General features: G+C 39.0%; 1 protein-coding gene across 5 annotated transcripts; it reads left to right on the top strand.

The window, feature by feature from the left end:
- The first annotated feature begins 215 nt into the window (after positions 1-215).
- rufy3 (RUN and FYVE domain containing 3) lies at positions 216-18,591 on the top strand. Of its 5 annotated transcripts, none has more exons than XM_008419356.3 (18): positions 216-743; positions 7,744-7,917; positions 7,992-8,109; positions 8,190-8,291; positions 9,062-9,185; positions 10,624-10,688; positions 11,805-11,870; positions 11,959-12,028; positions 12,122-12,211; positions 12,976-13,047; positions 13,860-14,027; positions 14,625-14,722; positions 15,638-15,757; positions 16,467-16,578; positions 16,647-16,726; positions 16,810-16,837; positions 16,988-17,065; positions 17,264-18,591. In XM_008419356.3, exons 1-18 carry the CDS (start codon positions 470-472, stop codon positions 17,405-17,407), a joined length of 1,983 nt encoding a protein of 660 aa, XP_008417578.1. In that variant the 5' UTR covers positions 216-469; the 3' UTR covers positions 17,408-18,591. The 5 variants fall into 5 exon arrangements, with proteins under 5 accessions (XP_008417578.1, XP_008417579.1, XP_008417582.1 ...); XM_008419357.3 differs by having other exon boundaries at positions 217-743; positions 16,988-17,146; positions 17,264-17,395; XM_008419359.3 differs by lacking the exon at positions 216-743 and adding an exon at positions 4,308-4,930.
- The last annotated feature ends 991 nt before the right edge of the window (positions 18,592-19,582 follow it).

Genomic DNA, 19,582 nt, shown 5'->3' with positions numbered 1-19,582 from the left:
CCCCGCTAATATCAAACCTTCCCCGGTTTACACATGTTCCGAAATATCTGCTCTCACACCCTTACCCTCAAAATTAAATATAACTCTAACCCTTCATTTCTTACCCCAAACCTTATCCCTGACCAAAAAATACTTTAGAAGCCCTGAAATATTAAACAGTTGATTATCTTTGCGCATGCGCTGTTCCAAAAAAAGATCTCAGAGTGGTGGCAACCAACGGAAGAGCGAAAGTCTCGCGAAAATTTGCAGATTTGACCAAAATGCCAACACACAGCTGTTTCCGGGTCAGGAGGAGGTTCTGGAGAACAGGACGGACGGTGGAATGATCACTGTGAAGCTTCTAAGAGCACACCGATTGATAGAGCTATCAATTGCTTAGCTAACCGCAGCGGGTGAATGATTCACAGCAAACCGCAGACGGACAGCCCAGCCGCCGGTCACATGAAGAGGGTCTGACCGTACGCAGAGGATGGCGGAGCGGGGTCAGCCGACGGGAGATTTACCTCCGCAGTCAGCTGCAGAGGTCTCACAAAGTTCTGGGACGAGCAGACAGAACTCCTCGGATGAAAACGGACATGTTGTTGAGAGTCCGGACGAGGAGACTCTGTCCCCGACCTCGGTGATTTACTTCAAGGAAGCTTTGAACTCGTCAAACGTGAAGTTTGGGAAGCCAGCGCCCGTTTCACCAGCACCGCTTCGACAGTATGACTTCAGGATCGAAAGAATCGACTCAAAGCGAAGAAGTGAGTGCTTAAAAACTTTATTAAAGCTTCAGAGTGGGGCTGTAGGTAGCATGAGCTCCTCTGCTGTGACCTGTGACCTCACTTCCCTAAACAAACATGACTCAAGAAACGTTGCTAATGTTGGAACTGAGTCACAGGCGGATAAATCACGTTCTCTTTATGTTGATTTTAGAGACTCTCAAAGATGTACAGCCTGAGACATTTTCCACTAGATGGATAAATTAGTATAATTAATGTAGAAGTGTGTTGAACCACTTCTTGATTCAGTTTCAGTCATTTTTAGTCAGGGTTGCCAGATCTGACGGACAGTTTCAATCCAAAACACAACGTAAAACCCGCCCAACTCCAAAAAAAGTAAATTTCTGGATATATTTTACTGTATTTCAGAGTTGGGTTGTAGCTAAACTTACTTGAGTAACCTTTTAAATATATCCCCCTGTACTTTAAATATACTTTAGGATTATTTTTATTGTGCTGTACTTTTACTTGAGTAATTTTATTATGAAGTATTGGTACCTTTATTTGAGTAAAATTTTGGATTTTCTACCCACTGAATGAAAAACATGTTTTAACCAAAAAATCACCAGACACAGACACACTCCTGCAGTTTTTGTTAAAGTTTCATAAGTTTTTTTTTATTGGTAGAAACTGATTTGGAAAAATTTTCTTTTGCCTGATTTTGTCTTTTCATGTTACTGATATGAATTATTGTCATTTTTGTCATTAAAAAACCAACATTTCCACTTAACTTTATATTTTTGTCAGTCTGCCGATGTAATTTTTAAATATTAAATGATTGATAATTTGATCTGTTGCTCAGTACTTGAGTAGACTTTTTAACAAATACTTGTTTATTCTTATTTGAGTAACTTCTTGGATGTCTACTTTTTACTTTTACTTGAGTAAAAATACACTAAAGTAGTGCTACTCCTACTTGAGTGCTATTTTTGGGTACTCTACTCACCTGGGTTGTATTCTGACCAGAACCAGATCCATTTGGCTCTGTAAAGGTCTTGACTCTTTGAACACATTGAGTTTTCTGTGGATCTATGTCCAATTTAAGTCATGATGTTGTTTAGTAGTTTTACAATACTGCTAAACTGAGAAAATGTCCAAAAGTCGGATATTTTTGTAACTCAGAAATGTCCTTTTTTTCCTCCTCAAACATTACTGAAATTAATCTCAAAATTTCTGAGTTTTTTCTAGTACATTTTTGACTTCTTAAATTCAGAATTTAAATTTTTTTAATGGAAAATTTCTGAGATCAATCTCAAAATTACAGATGTTTTTTCTTTAAAAACGTCAGCGCTGACATTAGCGTTAGCGTCTGTGCTGCTGTTACATGTTTAGCATTTGGATGCTATTTTAGGCTTGAATAGCTTCTCCGATAGGAAAAACTCATTTCAGCACAACTTGAAAACAACAAAAGTCTCATCAGATCGTTTTTAGAAGCAAACATGAACACCCAATGGGCCAACAGAAGAAGTTTTGTCGTCCATTGCTGCGGATGTTGCTTGTACATCAGATTTACGAGCGTAGCAGAAATACAAAGGTTATGAGCAGAACCATTAATAGGAGAGATGTGCCGATTGATCGGTCACCGATCATAATCGGCCGATTTCCATGAAAAAGTGCATGATCGGTGATCGGCGATCATTGGCTCTTGTTGCCGATACCGATCACCTGCATCTTATTTCTCAGCCTGCCTGTGCAGCTGGTCTCCTCTTTCCTTCACACTGCGCAAACGCGCAGCAACAAATCCTAAGCGATGTGGAACTATAACGCACTGAGTGAATGGGGACGTTTGCGTGTTGCGGTGGAAAATTGAAGCAGAAATGCATCAACACGACGAATCTAATGCGACATAAAAACAATGCCATACTTGATGGAGTTTGGCTACATCGAGGCTCACTGGAGTAAAAAAGACACATGGAGGATCAGATAGCAGGTAAAGCAGCGCACAGCTACAAACACTCACCCGGATTAGCATGACGGTCAGAAAGCTAAACAAATAACCCGCTAAATTATTTAAGTCTTGGAGCTGCGATGCAAGACGCTGGTTCTGCTCTCGCTGTTGAACCGCTGCTACGCTACAGGTAGTAATATTTCACAGACGGAGCGCCGCTTCTGCTCCACCTGGTAGTGACTCTCACACCGAACCTCTGCTTAAAGCTGCAGCATCTAACCTAAAAAAATACATTTTACATACGTATTAAAACTTTCGCTGTCCTAACATGAGACAGATAATCACTAAAAAAATAATCGATCTCCTCCCTGTTCTGAATAATTACTCCGCTCAGTCAGAAACAGCCACTGAGAACTAGCAGTAACCAGCTAGCCGCCATGCTAACAGGAAGTTTTCATTCAGTAACTCAGGATTGTTTATTGTAATGGATCCTGTATTTGCCTTTGAATGTTAAGTTTAATACTTGAATTTTTTTTGACAATGTTGAGAGGTTTTATTTTGGCTCTTTGCATTATTTAGCCTCTTCAGAGCCCTCATGGGTGATCGGTATCGGCAGGAAAAAACTTGATCGGCACATCTCTAATTAATAGCGTTAAAATTTTTAACGTCAAAATCTATTTAATTAGTTAAATACCGTTAAATTCTTGTCCCTTCTCAATAGGGTGGAATGATCACTGTAGAGTGTCTGATCTCAAAAGCAGACTTTTGGAGGTCGGGAATCGTTTATTTTGATTGATTGAAAACTTTTTTGGACCTTAGCCCTTGGAGCTCAAAACTGTCTTTCTATTCCAGAACATTTCTCAATTGATCTAAGAATTTCAGATTTTTTTTCTAACAAATATTTGACTTTTCAAACTCAGAAATTTCCACATTTCTTTTTTCAGAACATTTTTGGGGTTCATGTCTAAATTTCAGATTTTTTTTCTAGCTATTCTCAGATTCACAGTGAGTCAAATTTTATTTTTATTTTTTCTTAGAAAGTTTCTGACATAAATTTCTAATATTCTGAGGGTTGTTTTTTTTTAGCAACTTTTGGAGCTCAAAAATGTTCTAGAAAATTTCTGAGATCAATCTAAACAATTTTCAGTGTTTTGTAGCAAGTATTTGACTTCAATCTGAGCAATTTCCAACTTTTTTTAAAAAGAAAATGTCTGAAATTAATCTAAAATATTCTCAGTTTTTTCTAGCAATATTTTTGACTTTTCAAGGTCAGATATTTTCAAGGTTATTTTTAGACAATTTCTGCAATAAATCTCAAAATGTCAGATTTTTTTGGCAGATATCGGCTCTTCTTTTTATATATATATATCTACAAACGCCTCAATACACTGTCATACATCATAAAACCTGTATTACGATCATCGGTAATGAAGTGTAATTCGTTGTAGACTAATGAACCCTGCTGCTCTCCGCTGCAGCCTGTTCTGTAATTGAGTTGCCACGACGACAGGCGACTGTTAATGCTCAGCTGAATCATTAGCATTGCTTTGTTACTCCAGAGACCCCCGTCTCCCCTGCTCTCCTCTCTGTCTTTACGCATGCACCATCTGCTCACATGACGAGCGTGTCGCCGTGCCCAGCACCGCTGTCGGCCATCTTGGTCGACACCCACCTTAGTGGAGTCACTGCGGTGCACAGGCAGCCCAATCAGAGGCGGCCGGTGCTGAGCTGACTGGAAGAGGGGCTGGGATTTTGTTTTTGTTTTTTGTAATGGTGTGTTGTTTTTTTTCACAACACTGTGCTCTGTTGCATTTTAAACGGCCGGTCTGCACAGAAGAGAGAATAAGAGGCTGAAGAGGAGGAGGGAGAGGAAGAGCGGAGGCCCCTCTCAAGACAGCAGCTTATTTCATCCAGTTGTATCGAAGAGGAGGGGAGGATGCAGACCTAAAGAGGAAGAGGAGCAGCTCTCCCCCAGACACCTGCCTCTTCATCGTCTCCTCTCTTTCCCTCGGTCTCCATCCTCTCTGGAACAAAGGCCTTTTTCCTTTCTCCTTTTCTCCTCGCCGCTGCCGTGTTTTTTGGCCCGGCGAACACTGAGTCATCATGTCGGACCTGACGCCTCAGAGCGAGACCCCGACCCCCACCACAGACAAGATCACCCAGGCCGCACGGGAGACCATCTATCTCTGCAACTTTCGCGTTTCCGTCGACGGCGAGTGGCTCTGCCTGCGCGAGCTCAACGACATCTCGCTCACGCCGGACCCCGAGCTGGACCACGAAGGTAACGAGGCGGACGGGCTCCTGCTGATTACTCCTCCACCCCTCCGTCAGGGCGTGGCGTTTTCACAAAGAGCGGAGACGCTGCGTGTTTGAGCTGTGTCATCATGGGCTTCCTGAGCGTTACACAGCAGCATGACGCCACCAGGAAGTGCTGCCGTCGTTATCCTGAATAAAAACAAAGCAGGACCTACTTCCTCTGGGGAGACCATTTTAAATGCAGATCTGATGGCAAAGCATGACACTAAACGTCATAAATACCAAATTATCACCTCATTAAAATAATGGTCTACATCATTTTTTGACAAAGGTGATTTTTGTTTTTTGCTTAAATTATCAATCATCTTTTGGCAATAAAGAAGTGGTGATTTTTAATTTTTTTTGGATTTCTTTTTGCAAAAATCACTTTTGAAAAAAATGACTTGTGCCATTATTTTTGGAAGGTGGTAAAATACAAAATAGCTAAACCGCTTAGGCCTAAAATGTTTAATCGTGATTAACAATTATTTGAAATAACTTTAATTAATAATTTAGTAATTGATTAATCGTTAACTAGAGTATATATACTCAAAAGACAGTTTTCTGAAAGAAACAACACTCACAGCAATAGTTACGCCAAGACTGCACAAAAATGAAAATCATTAAAGATAAAAGCACTAAAGATAAAAAACATTTGTCTATAGAAATGTTCTACACAGAACTCAAGTGTCAGATTTAGCTTCACCTGGTTCAAATCCTGTAAACAAACTGCACCTTTTGCTAAACAATTATTAATCAATTAATCAAAACTAGTCAGCAGATCAGCCCTGCGATGTATCGATAACAGGTGAAGCAGAAAGGACTGAGCTTTCCTCATGTGGATGTTATTTTTTAAGCTTCAGCTGCATCTTTGCTTTGCTAATAATCAAACATTCCCCAGAGTAATGCTGCTATTGCATCTGAGGTAGTAAAATGTTTATTTTCTTATTTTAAAAATGGAATTTAAAATCTTTATTTGCATTTTGTAATGTATTTCTAATATTGTGTAAAAAGGTTTAAGTGAAAAATCTGCAGTTTTTTTGATAAATCAATTAATTGATTAATTGAATACTAAAATAATTATTTGAGCTGATTAGATCAAATACCCCACAGCTCAGCATATAAGTTTCTTACAGTACTTTGATTCATCGATCAGGTTTTACTGATCAATACAAGTTTTTATGAGATGATGATAAAAAGTGCATCAACAAAAATGCTGATGAATGCATTTAGTGACAAATACAAACCAGATTTATCAGTATTTGATCTGCCAACCAAGGGAACATGAGTCAGTTTCAATCATTAGGTGATTGATTGGTGGATCGACACCAATAATTGATGCTTTTGCCTTTAACAGGGATTGTTCAGAGCATTTTAAGCACAGCTGTTCACATTGGTGTTATAATTCAACCTAAATGACCAGATCTGGGTCACCTGATGTTAAATGTGACGGTGCCTCAGAATGGGCTGTCAGCAGATCGTCTCATGTTTCTGTTAAACCACCAATAAATTCGATTAACTGAACTTTGCTATGCAGAAATGGGCAGTTCAGATTCAACACGGCTACACTTTAGATTTATTTATGAAACTCTTAATACACTCAAATATGGCCCAGCAGAGATGATGTGAACAAATTATAGCAGTGTGTATAATTTATTGGTTCTTAGTCGGGGCCGGGACTTAAAAAAATAAACATTTAAACACAGTTAATCCCATTGGAACCTTTGTATTTGCGTGTTTCTGGTACATCCATAAATCTGACGCACACGCGACATCTGCAAACAGCAATGGATGAATTTCTTGCTTTTTTTTGTGGTAATTGTTGTTTTTTTTCCTGCTGAATTCTTGTTTGTAAGTTGCTTTATTAATTGAGACAGATTAAATCTGGACATTTATCACTGGGTTTTCCTACATCCTGGATGTTAATATCAGTGCCTAACAGTATCTGTTTAAGCCTGTTTTCACGATTTAGTCCAAAGAAAATGTAATGAAGAAAACGGTCTATCAATCTTTAATAACACAAACAATTGTGGCATGACTGAACAACAATAATCGGCACTAGAATTATTTTACTGCAAGTGCTGATATGAATAATTGATTCAAAAAGGCTCAAACTAGATGGAACAATACTAAGACAACCGGTTGAAATGTAATAAAATTACTTTAAAACAAAAATGTATGTGATCAAATTGAAAAAGGAGAAGAGTTCCAGTTTTCTCAGAATTCTCAATCTTTTCCTCTAAATTCAGATTTTTTTCTCAATTCTGACATATTTTCTCAGATTTCAGACTAATCCCAGAATTCTATTTTCTCAGAATTCTCACTTTAATCTCAGAATTCTGAATGTTTTCCTCTAAATTCAGATTTTTTTCTCAATTCTGACATATTTTCTCAGATTTCAGACTAATCCCAGAATTCTATTTTCTCAGAATTCTCACTTTAATCTCAGAATTCCGAATGTTTTCCTCTAAATTCAGATTTTTTTCTCAATTCTGACATATTTTCTCAGATTTCAGACTAATCCCAGAATTCTATTTTCTCAGAATTCTCACTTTAATCTCAGAATTCCGAATGTTTTCCTCTAAATTCAGATTTTTTTCTCAATTCTGACATATTTTCTCAGATTTCAGACTAATCCCAGAATTCTATTTTCTCAGAATTCTCACTTTAATCTCAGAATTTTGAATGTTTTCCTCTAAATTCAGATTTTTTCCCCCTAAAAAGTCAGACATTTTCTTCTCAGAATTCTGACTTTCTTTCTCAATTCTGCCTATGATTTTTTTCTTTCTCCATTTTAAGATCCCAAAGACCCGATTGCCATTGAAAGGCTCAACTTGATGAACATGGCCAAGCTGAGCATCAAGGGCCTGATCGAGTCAGCGCTCAACCTCGGACGCACGCTGGACTCCGACTACGCGCCGCTCCAGCAGTTCTTTGTCGTCATGGAGCACTGCCTTAAGCACGGACTAAAAAGTAGGGATTGTCGTCATAACCATGTAAAGGGAAGCTAAAGGCTGAATGAACTGACGCTGTGGGTCGGTCACCAGGTAAGAAGACGTTCCTGGGGCAGAACAAGTCGTTCTGGGGGCCGCTGGAGCTGGTGGAGAAGCTGACCCCCGAGGCCGGAGAGATCACTGCCAGCGTGAAAGACCTGCCTGGGTTAAGGTGAGTCTGTTTGCTGGTTCCAGTCAGACGACCAGCTGATGAACCGAGGCATGAAACCCGATGTCTGTGTCTGACCCCAGAACTCCGCTGGGAAGAGGCCGGGCCTGGCTGCGCCTGGCCCTGATGCAGAAGAAGCTCTCCGACTACATGAAGACCATCATCAACAGGAAGGACCTGCTCAGGTGGGGGCATGATGTCACATCCTGCAGCCAGCTGTCAGGAAATGGATCCTTCAGTCACAGCTTTGTTTTCCACTCAGATCAGTCTGACTGGCTTGTGATGGTTTTAGGTCGTCTTGACTGGTTTTTCTCTAAGCTTTTTCTCATTTTAAGACCTTCGGAAAAGAAAAAAACATTTTGAATTTAATCTCAGAATTCAGACTTTTTTCTCAGAGTCCAGACTAATTTCAGAATTCTGAAAAAGTTACAATTCTGACTTTTTCTATAATTCAGACTGATCTCACAAATGTGACTTTTTTCCTCTTTCTGCTTGTTTTCAATCTTCACAATTCAGTTTTTTTTATTTTTATTAAATACCGTCTTTTCTCAGAGTATTTTTTTTCCCTCAGAATACTGACTTTAATCTCAGAATCAGAATTGTTTAAATTATTTATGCAAAACTGGCAGCCTGTTTATGAGCCGAAACATTTTGTGTATAAAGTGCATCTTTACAAATCGGATAACAAAAGAAGAATCTGTTATGTGGACATTTTCATATATTAACTGACACACCTGAAAATCTTTGGTTATTTACTTGGATCTATTTGATATAAATAGACACAGAATCTATATTTTAAATTTTTTCAGTGTCCCTAATCTTTTCTTTGAAGACTTGATGACAGTAGTTTTGTTTTTATCCTCTGGATATTTCTCCTGCATGTTTAGTCAGTTTCTTGCTGTGTTTGCATGAGAAGTATCTTTTTCTAAAACCGCCTCTCGTTGGCGCCTTGCAGTGAGTTTTACGAGCCGAACGCCCTGATGATGGAGGAGGAGGGCGCCGTCATCGCCGGGCTGCTCGTCGGCCTGAACGTCATCGACGCCAATCTGTGCATGAAGGGGGAGGACTTGGACTCGCAGGTCGATTAGCTTCCACTTCACCTTACAGCTGCTGAAACTCAAAAAAGATGAGAGTAGAATGACAGAAACCAAAGTTACTTTACATACAGCACTGTCTGTTATCGGTTCTATACCAGTGAAGCTTCAGTAACTCAAACCGCTGAAGAACCTGGTGTCACTTTTCTAATCTGACACCTTGTTGACTCGGAGGGACGCAGTTTCACTTCAGATTTCTAAAGAAATATTTTAAAACAGTGAAGTGAAACCTCTCAGAGCAAAAACCTCTTTCTAATTTGAGGCTGCTACAGTATTTATATAAACTTTCACGTTTCCTTATTTCGCCCTGTTCCTTATTTTGCTATGGGTGTAACGGCACATCACCCAGGGCGCCATTACGGCGGGGTTTCTGCAGCTTACACGCGTCCAGTGAATGTGTGGCTGGTTTTGTTGTAATGTAGGCTGGAGACGTTTGTATTTTATTTGGTAAAATAAAATTTTTCCAAGTATTTTTGGTCCAGTTTCTAGAGTAAATATCTTTATACACTTAAAATAAGACAAAACTAATTTATAGGTAACTTTCCAGCTTGTTTTAAGTAAACAGTTCTTTAATATTCATGAAAAAGTTCCATAATCAGATAATTTCACTTGTGAATTGTCTGGTTATAAGTGAAATAATCAGCCAACTGAACTAATAGTTTTTCATCAACATTAGGGAATTATTCACTTAAAACAAGCTCCTACATGTTGCTGAAATGTTCCGTTTGAGTTAGTTTTGTCTTATGTTAAGTGTACTAAGATATTTGCATTAGAAATTAGACCAAAAATATTTGGTAGGACTTTGTGTTTTTGCAGTGTAGAGCGTGAAATAACATTTAAAGGTTCCTCTTTCTAAAGAATTGGGACGGCATTCGATAATTCCCTGGATTGATTAATGACAGATTATTTGAAGCACAGTTGGAGATCTATGACTCCATTATTTTTGTGGAACGCAAAAAAATTATTTTCAATGCTTTTTCCAGACTTGGGACTTTTACGTGTTTATTTTGATTAAATACATAGATTTTATCTTGTTAAATCACAAATAGTTTTTTTTTTTTTTTTTACATACAAATGTCTTGAACCGGAACCTTTGTATTTGCGTGTTTCTGGTACGCCCGTAAATATGACAGCACAGCTGTTCCAGTTTCTATTTTTTTTTATTTCAAAGATTTAAACTCAAAATGTTGCTTTTCCAATCTAATTGAATTTTATTTATAAAGCACTTTTAAAAATATACATCAGATCAAAGTGCTATACAGAAAAAAAACATTAAAAAGAATAAAATATAGAAAAACAAGATAAAGCATTGAGGTTGCCAATATGACAACAAACAGGAGAGAAACTGTTGTTAGGATGTGTTCTTTGCTTTTTTTTAATTTTGGGAACTGAACCTTTTCTTCTTTTTGCGCCACACGTCCAGGTCGGCGTCATCGACTTCTCCATGTACCTGAAAGATGGAGGACACAGCAGCAAGAGTGCAGAGGGGTGAGCGTCACTGCCTGACCTATGACCTTCAGGTTCTCTGTAGATCAGAGAGAACTCACAATGAATTCAAACTGAGTCGTTTTTCATTTATTAACATCATCTGGTGTGGGAATGGTTCAAATCCGTTATTGAAAACCTAAAATTAACCATAGCCAACCAAAACTAAAGAAATATCTAAAACTGAAATTTAGATTTTCATTTACTGAAATAAATAAAAACGGTAATTAATAAGGGAAAAGTTGTAACTAACTGGAATTATATCATGCCTTTGTAAAACTAACTAAAACATGCTGAAGTTATAGCTATAATGTCCTTTGTTTTTGTGTTTATGAATCTATTATGTTTTTTTTAATTTGAAATCACTGAAATCCTTTCAAACTGGTGTCATGACCTTTCCTGTTTTATCTACAATTTTTACTTTATGGCGTAGTGTTTCATTTTTAAGGAGTTTTGAGACGGAACTTTAAACAGCTGCTGCTCAAGTTACTCAACATGTTGTTGCTAGGTAACCAAAGAATGAGTGAGTTGCTAGGTAACCAAAGAATGAGTGAGTTGCTAGGTAACCAAAGAATGAGTGAGTAAATGCTGTGTGGTTCTGGACTGGAGCTCATTGAATATTCTATATTATCTGTCGATGTCGATCATACGTCTATCACGATAAATATTGTTATTGATTTATCAACCTTTCAATCTGATGTGAAATTTATTGTTTTTTTCCACACAAGCAGTTTATGTCAGTTGTCAGCAAATGACGGCTCTCCATAATCCTCCTGGCGGCTCTCAAACACACTTCAAAAACTCACTAAAACTAACTGAATTAGACAAACAAAGTGACAATGAAATAAAACTAAACTATAATGAAACACCCAAAACTATTATAACCCTCTTCATGGTGATTGTATGGTAACTTCTGACCTTTCCTGGAAATTTTAATTACGTAACCTGATCGGTGATTACCGATCAGTTTTAACCATTGTTGCTGTTTTAAAGGGAGAGTGCAGAATATTTAAACCGCTGTTCTGATGTGAGCTTAATAGCTATCAATATCTAACCTGTAGTTGCTAGCTCTCTTAGCATCTTCACATGGATTAAATCCCTGTTTTTACTTCCTTCCAGTGACGGTCAGATCACGGCGATCCTCGATCAGAAGAATTACGTTGAAGAACTGAACAGACACTTGAGGTTAGCCAGGATAAACTGATTTTTACTCTTTTCCCTGTTAGGCTTCACGGCTCACACCACTCTGTTTTCTGATTGTTTCTGTTTACAGTGCATCAGTAAATAACCTCCAGGCCAAAGTAGACGCTCTGGAAAAGTCCAACACGAAGCTGACGGAAGAGGTGAAAGTTCAGCCTTATTGTTTCAGCTGCAGAGTGAAATAAAAACCAGATTTTTTTAATTTAACGGTCTTTTGTGTCTGTGTGTCTTCGCAGCTCGCAGTGGCAAACAACAGGATCATCACTTTACAAGAGGATGTGGAGAGAGTTAAGGAAGAGACCTCATTTCAGCAGGAGTCCAGGAAGGTGAACACATTTTTCCTCATAAATAATCATTATTATTATTAGTACTAATCCATCAATCAGTCGACCAAAAAAAACGCTCAAACTTTTTCTCAGGTTTTAAAAGAAATCAGTGCAATTATGCTTTAAAATATGCATTTAGGTGCATTAATGAAGCAGCTTTAGCACTGATGCAATGAGTAAAGCAGATTTCTGTAGACAGACGTGTAAATCGCAGATTTAAAACAAAAAAAGGCTCCTGCAGATTTGCCAGATTAAAAAAACCCAGCAAACCACATGCAAATTTTTCATCTTGTTCTGGATTTTTTATGTCTTTTCAGTAGCAAGAACAGAATTTTCTCACTCTTGCTTAATTTTGATAAGCTATTAAACCAAAATGGTTTGCATTCCAACTAAAGTCTTATTCTACTATTAAAAGAAAGTAAATTAAACAGCAAAAGCCTGGATGAAAACTTTGTGTTTAATCAGTAAAAACTTCACCAAACATCACTTAACTGTGATCAAGGGCCGCGTAAAATTGCTCCAACGGCCACAAATGGCCCCCGGGCCACACTTTGGACATCCCTGATTTACAGAGTTCATTACTAGTTTCACCACCAACCGATTCATCGTCAGGATAATTAAGTCCAATTGAAACTTTGGATTCTTCTTTACAACTTGTTATTTTTTTTACTTCTTTCTTTTTGATTTGTTTATTTTACATGAATAAATAAAAATGTTGATATCACAAGAGTTGGGTCAAATAAATCAATTCCTGTTTTCCCCAGGCGTCGTCAGCGGACGGCCAAGTGCTGGGTGAAACCCGGAAGCAACTCAAAGAGGAAACTCAGCTTCGACTGGTGCGTTTTTTTAAACTTTGACCCTTTTTGTTGGTGTTGGAACAGTAAAAATATTTCAAATGCATAATTCACATCTGGCATCACACTTCTGGGGCTGACAGCCATCTTGGCACGTATCTGTAACTAACTGTCGTCACTGTTGCTATGGAGTTGCTATGACAACAACAGTAAACAAGCCACAAGCTTAGAACCAGTTCTCACCTCGTTCCTGTCTCATTTATAAACAGTACTAGTACTTTACAGCTGTTACTCGATATTATATTTCAGTACTTTACTCCTCTCTGTGTAATACTAAGATAAATGTCAGGAATATTTACTGCAGTACTTACTGCAGAACTAGCAAAGTTAGCTTTACTAGCGTAGCTTTTATCTGCTAGCTAAGGTGGACTTGTAGCCTACATGTTTACTGCATGTAATTACTCTGCCAGAACCTTGTTATTCACATAAAGAGTTCATTGATCCTTTACAAATCCATTTAAACTTTGATTGTATGTGGCCATGGATTTCAGGCGAAGCTCTTCCTCCATGTTCACTAGTGAACTATGTTGTCAGAAGCAGCTTGTCCGCATCACCCGACATGTTTTTATTCTCCATCCTATATGGATCAATCCCAACAGCGGCCATTTTGTTGATTTTTCTCTTGCATGTTGATCAAGAGTGTGTATACTTTCTTTTTGTTGGTTCACTTATGCTTTGCGCTGCACTTGCCTACCAAGATGGCGCGGATCACTTCCGGTTCAGACTTGTGGGAAGTGTGTGTAAAGCTTTGGGTGAGTCTGGGTTGTGTATCTGAAGTTGAAGCCGATCCGCAGGACGTGGAGCGGGAGCTGGAGGTGCAGATCGGGATGAAGCAGGAGATGGAGCTGTCCATGAAGATGCTGGAGAAGGACATCTGTGAGAAGCAGGATGCTCTGGTGGAGCTCCGGCAGCAGCTGGAAGACCTTCGAGCCATCAACCAACAGCTCAGCCACAAGTCACAGGTCAGGAAAAATCTGTGTGAACATTTATTTTTATACAGTGAGAGGAACCGGGGAACTCCGGTCATTAAAGGTGGCCCATTATGCTTCCTTGAACAGGGTCGGATCGGTCTGGGGGCGTTAAAACTTGTCCGTTAAACCATTTGAGATTAGTGTGTTTTGATCTCCTGTCAGAATGAGCTGCTTTAGGGCCTCTGTCACTTTAGATCCAAACAAGTTGCTGCTGGCCACGCCCCCCAACTCAATGTTTACACTCACAAAAAACAGCTGATTAGCAATTATACCACCGTACATCTCAGCTTGTTAGATACTCTGTGCAGAATTTCACTTATAACAAGAAATTTTTACCATCTTATAAGTGAAGTAATCCACCAATTGAACTAGAACTTTTTCACCAATATTAAGGAAATATTGACTTTAAAATAATTTCTATATGTTGCTGAAAAGTTACTTGTAAGTTTGTTTTGTTTGTATTAAGATATTTGCACCTTAAACTAGACTAAAATACTTTGTAAGGTTTTGTGTTACTCTGAACATTCTCTAAATGTTCAGAGTTATTGTTTACGTTCTCACACCGTGTGACTGTCGGATCTTCCTCAGAGCGCAGATGCGAGTTCGAAGCAGAAAAGTGAAGCCATCGTTCGGCTGGAGGAGAAAATCAGCCAGATGTCCGGCACCGTGAAGCAGCTGGAGAACAGGTGAGGACACCTGGACGTTTTCCACAGGATGTGTTCCTCCTCTGAATCTTTCACCGACTCAAACCTCTTGCTTCCTTCTCTCTCCATTTCCATTTTATCTTTTTTTTTTTTTTTTACCCATTTCTTCCTCTCTTCACTTTCTAACTCAGCGATAAAGATTTGGTGAAGCAGGCCAGAACCCTGAGCGCTGCAGCAGGGAAGCTGCTGCAGCAGCAGCAGTAGCAGCTCTCTCAGAAACATGCATCCAAACATGCAACCCTGCCTAATATAGACATAACCAAACTAGGATGTTACCTTTTCTGTACGACGCTCGTTTGTTGTTGATGATTTAAAACCCCACATCTTCCCTGCAGTTTCTCTCCGGCTTTTATTATAGCGCCCCCAGCAGACGTGTTTGCAGCGTCAGACTTCTTCACAGCTCTGCGTTAACCGTTTATTTTTTGGCAAGTGAACGCCATCGTGTCTCAAAGAGCTGATGGACTGATGGGAGGATGAGTGTGTGAGCAGAACCAGATATTTGCTTGGTTGTGGTTTTATTCCAAAGAACTCGGATGTTCTTAGGATTTGTTGTTTCTTTTTGGCAGAAACAGAGGGAGAAACTGATGTTTTTCTGATTTCTGACAGGTTTTGCTTTCGTTCAGTGAGCTGCATGCAAGGGTCAAGGGTCAACATGACATTAGAAAAAGAGCAAAATGAATTGATTTTGAACTGTGTGTGAACATAACATTGCTGTAAACTGTAGTAACCACTAGGGAAATAAAACGTTGAACAAAACGCAGCCTGCTTCTTCCTCTCTGTTTTCAGGCTTTAGTTCTCCTCTTCCTTTCCGTCAGTTTAATTTTAACTTTTAGTTGCATTTCCTCTCCATTTTTGTTTCGCCATGAGTTTGTTTTAACCCGATCACCCCACATTCAGATGCAAACAGGCCGAGAGGGAGCGGGACCTGGCCTTAGAGGCCAACCGGCTCTTCAAGCAGGACTTTGGGGACAAAATTGAGGGTCTGCAGGCGGAGGTGGAGCAGCTGCGCAGACAAAGGTGAACACCAAAGGTTTATTTTAAAAATGCTTTCAAAAGTTCTTTAGGTTCTGAAATGGCTCAAATAAATCACCAAGAGTCCAAAACTTTTGACTGAATCTGCGTGAAGTGTTCTGGACCGAGCACTGAGCCCTGAGGAACTCCATGACCGGCAGCGATACATGATGTAAACCAGGATTAACTGTTTAACAGAAGAGGATTAGAGCTGCCCAAAAAAACACTTGACTTTAATCTCAGAATTGTTTCTGAGATTAAAGTCAGATTTTTCAGATTAACATCAGAATTATGAGATTAGTCAGTTTTGAGATTAAAGTAAAAGTTTTGAGATAAAAGCCAGAATTTTGTCCTTAATCTTAGAATTCCGAGATTAAAATCAGAACTCAGAGATTAAAGCCAGAATTTTGAGATAAATTGGAATTTTGTTTTTAATCTCAGAGTTTTGGGTTTAAAATAAAAAATTTTAGATTAAAGACAGAATTTTAAGAAAAAAAGACAGAATTTTGATATTAAAACCAGATTTTTTTCCGTCCCTCTGGCTCTAATCCTCTCCCACTCAAGCTGCTCCCTTCAAGCTCCACCAACTAAATTTACATCTGTACCCGAATCATCTTATATTCTCGATTACCATCAATGCTAAACAAAGCAAACGGTTGTTTTTTGTTGCTTTGTTTTGTTTTTGTCTGTATTTAGACCCAGTTTTCTGTTTCAGATTTGGTCTGGAGCAGGAGCTGAGGAGAGAACGAGAGCAGAAGCTAAATCTGAGCGCTGCATCCAGAGCTTCAGCTCCGAGGAAGATCACGCATCCAGAGAGTCCTCCAAAGGTGAGTCCAAATCGTCAACAGTCCCACCAGGAGATGACAGAAATCTCAAGTTCTTCCTTCCACAACAGCTTCTTTCACAATCTACGCCAACCAAGACGGCCCAGCCACTGGGAGAAGTGGAGGAGAAAACCAGTCTGAGCTCCAGTCTGTGAGTCCACAGATCTACACTCTCTAGTTTTAATATTAAAGAATATTGCATCGCTTTTTCTGATTTATGTCTCTTTTTTTAAGCTCCTTGTCGCATACTGAGGATGAGCAGGTGAGGCTTGCATGAGATCTATGGAGGATTAGAGCAACTGAAAAAAATATTCTGACTTTAATCCTTGAATTCTGAGATTAAAATCAGACTTGAGACTCAAATATCCAGAATGAATTTAAACGGAAACCTTTCTGTTTGGTGTTGCTTCAGGAAGAGACGCCCCCTGAGGCCCCCCAGCCTTACGTTTGCACCCTGTGTAAACAGGACGACTCCCTCTTGAGGACAAAGGTACAAACTGCAGGAGACAGTCCGAAATCAGCTAAAATCCCTGCATGTTACTGAATGTAGTATAAAGACTGCAAATAAGAAGTGAGAAAAAAATACATCTTCCAGTTCATATTTAGTAGCTACAATTTTAATCAATCTTTTTTTATTTTTAATGTATTCAAGCTAAATGTGGCAGCTTTTTCCCCCTTTCTCTCCTAGAAACGATGCAAGAACTGCTTAAACTTTTTCTGCGAGAGCTGCGTCTCTCATGAGCTGCCGCTGCCTTCCTCCATCCTCCCGGAGACGGTGTGCGCGTCCTGCTACTCGCAGTTACTGCAGCAGTACGCGTCGGCGCCAACATGAGCGCTCGCAGAACAACCAGAGGCATTAAGACCCAAAAACCGCCCTGCAGGAAGCACTTTCCCCTTCAAATTGTCATGAAAGATCCTCTTTGGGGTGTGTGTGTGTGTGTGTGTGTGTGTGTGTGTGTGTGTGTGTGTGTGTGTGTGTGTGTGTGTGTGTGTGTGTGTGTGTGTGTGTGTGTGTGTGTGTGTGTGTGTGTGTGTGTGTGTGTGTGTGTGTGTGTGTGTGTGTTTTTAACATTCTGATGATTGCCATGCAGGTTTTCAACCAGCAACACCTTCATTTGGTGTTACTGGTGACTTTCACTTCAACATAAGGGAAAATCGGCTGCAGCATAGCTGATAAAGGCACCAAACTGGATTTAAAATATATTTATATAATCTTTCTCATTGTTTCTTAGTATAAAAATATCCACTGAATGGGATATTGCTGCATATTTCAACAGATATTTATCTTTTTAATGAATAAAAATGGAGAAACTGGATGTTATGCTTGTATGTTGAGCTTCTGCTTTGCTTTTTGTAGCATTGTTATCAGATCACAGTTTCACAGTTTTGGTCTTTGCGTCAGATTTCTGCTGGTGCCCAGTGGGGACCATCCGTTAGAATATTTTAACAAATTTGGCCTAAAATGTTTATTTTAAACGTGAAAGAAGTGGCCACATGCTTCTCATTTCTCCCTGTTCTGAGAAATTGCATTAGCCTTATATGTATTTTTATGCTATATTTAGTATTTGGTGGCTAGGGTTACCAAAATGGCTGCTGTCTGAATAAAACATGGTAAAAGCAGATGGTCAGTACCTCCATCTGGGCCTCATTAAATCCGTCACTTGCAGTACTGTTGAAGTGAGAGTGATTTTTAGGGTTTGAAAACATAAATACAGAAAAACATGTCAACCATGAGGTTATGTTACTAACTGGAACAGGGTTAAGTTGAGTGGGGGATCTGAGTTTATGGTTAAATACATGACCTTTTTAAAAATTTATTCCTAATTAGCTTCTTTTTTTCAGCTGTCACCAAACCAAAGTGCATCAACAATCTGCAACTGCAGTAAATATGCTAGATGGAGCAATCTAAATGAGCCAGCGTAAATTTTGCATTTGGTTTATTGTGTTGTTGAAAATGTACATGTGAGCTGAAGCTACTTTTAAAGTAAATAATAAACTGGTATCCAATTATTACTATACTGTTGCATTATTTTTCATCTTGTACAGCAAAGTGAAACCCGTAAAATCCATTTAATTCATTAAACAGAGCTAATGTATGGAGAGTGTGCCAAATTACAATAACTTATGAAATAATTGAAGTTAAAAATACTGGATGTTCTGATGTCATTTCAAAAATCAACCTGTAATTATTTTTAATGCTAATTTCTTGTCCTGAAGTACATTATAAATTAATTTAAACTGTCAACTTCACCCATCAAACTAAATGGGTGGAATTAAAACCGCTTTTGAAGAGACCCTGGCGTCTGATTGGCTGCTTCTGAAGAGACCCTGGCGTCTGATTGGCTGCTTCTGAAGAGACCCTGGCGTCTGATTGGCCGCTTCTGAAGAGACCCTGGCGTCTGATTGGCTGCTTCTGAAGATACCCTGACGTCTGATTGGCTGTTTCAAATAGTGACCAAAGATAACTTTTTCGGATTTCGACTCCGTCAGTATTTTCTATGAAGTGTAAAATAACTTAAAATTGTTGTAATGTATTTACTACAAACTCCGGGTGACCAACTCCAGCTTCTATATTTCTAGTTTGGTCTGAAAAAAATCACTAAGCATGGAAGAAGCTGCCACAGACCACGTGACGGTTAACGTTAGCTCCGCCCACTAACCGCAGCAGCTAACGGTCTCTAGTGAGATATTTCAGTCCAAACTAGAGAAATGGAGGCTGGAATTCTCCACCCAAAGTTTTAGTAAATACATTGTAATAACTGAATTGTTTCTAAAGTTATTTGTGCTCATTCTAGCGAACATATCGGCCTACAGTCATAGCTAACTCAGTCATCTTGACTTCTTGTTTGAAGCAGCCAATCAGACGTAAGAGTCTGTCCTAATCCCGCCCACTGAGTCTGATTGGTGAAGTCGACAGCACAGTAACATGAAATATGTAAGGAAATAATGAAATCAAATAATTCAAGGCACATTCATCTATACATAAGAACTTATTTTTGTTCCAGTT

This window comes from Poecilia reticulata, chromosome 9 (genome assembly GCF_904066995.2).
Source record: "Poecilia reticulata chromosome 9, P_reticulata-male-v2, whole genome shotgun sequence".
NCBI classification, from domain to species: domain Eukaryota; kingdom Metazoa; phylum Chordata; class Actinopteri; order Cyprinodontiformes; family Poeciliidae; genus Poecilia; species Poecilia reticulata.
Note: the sequence above shows the minus strand (reverse complement) of the source record. Positions and strands in the feature narration are given on the sequence as shown.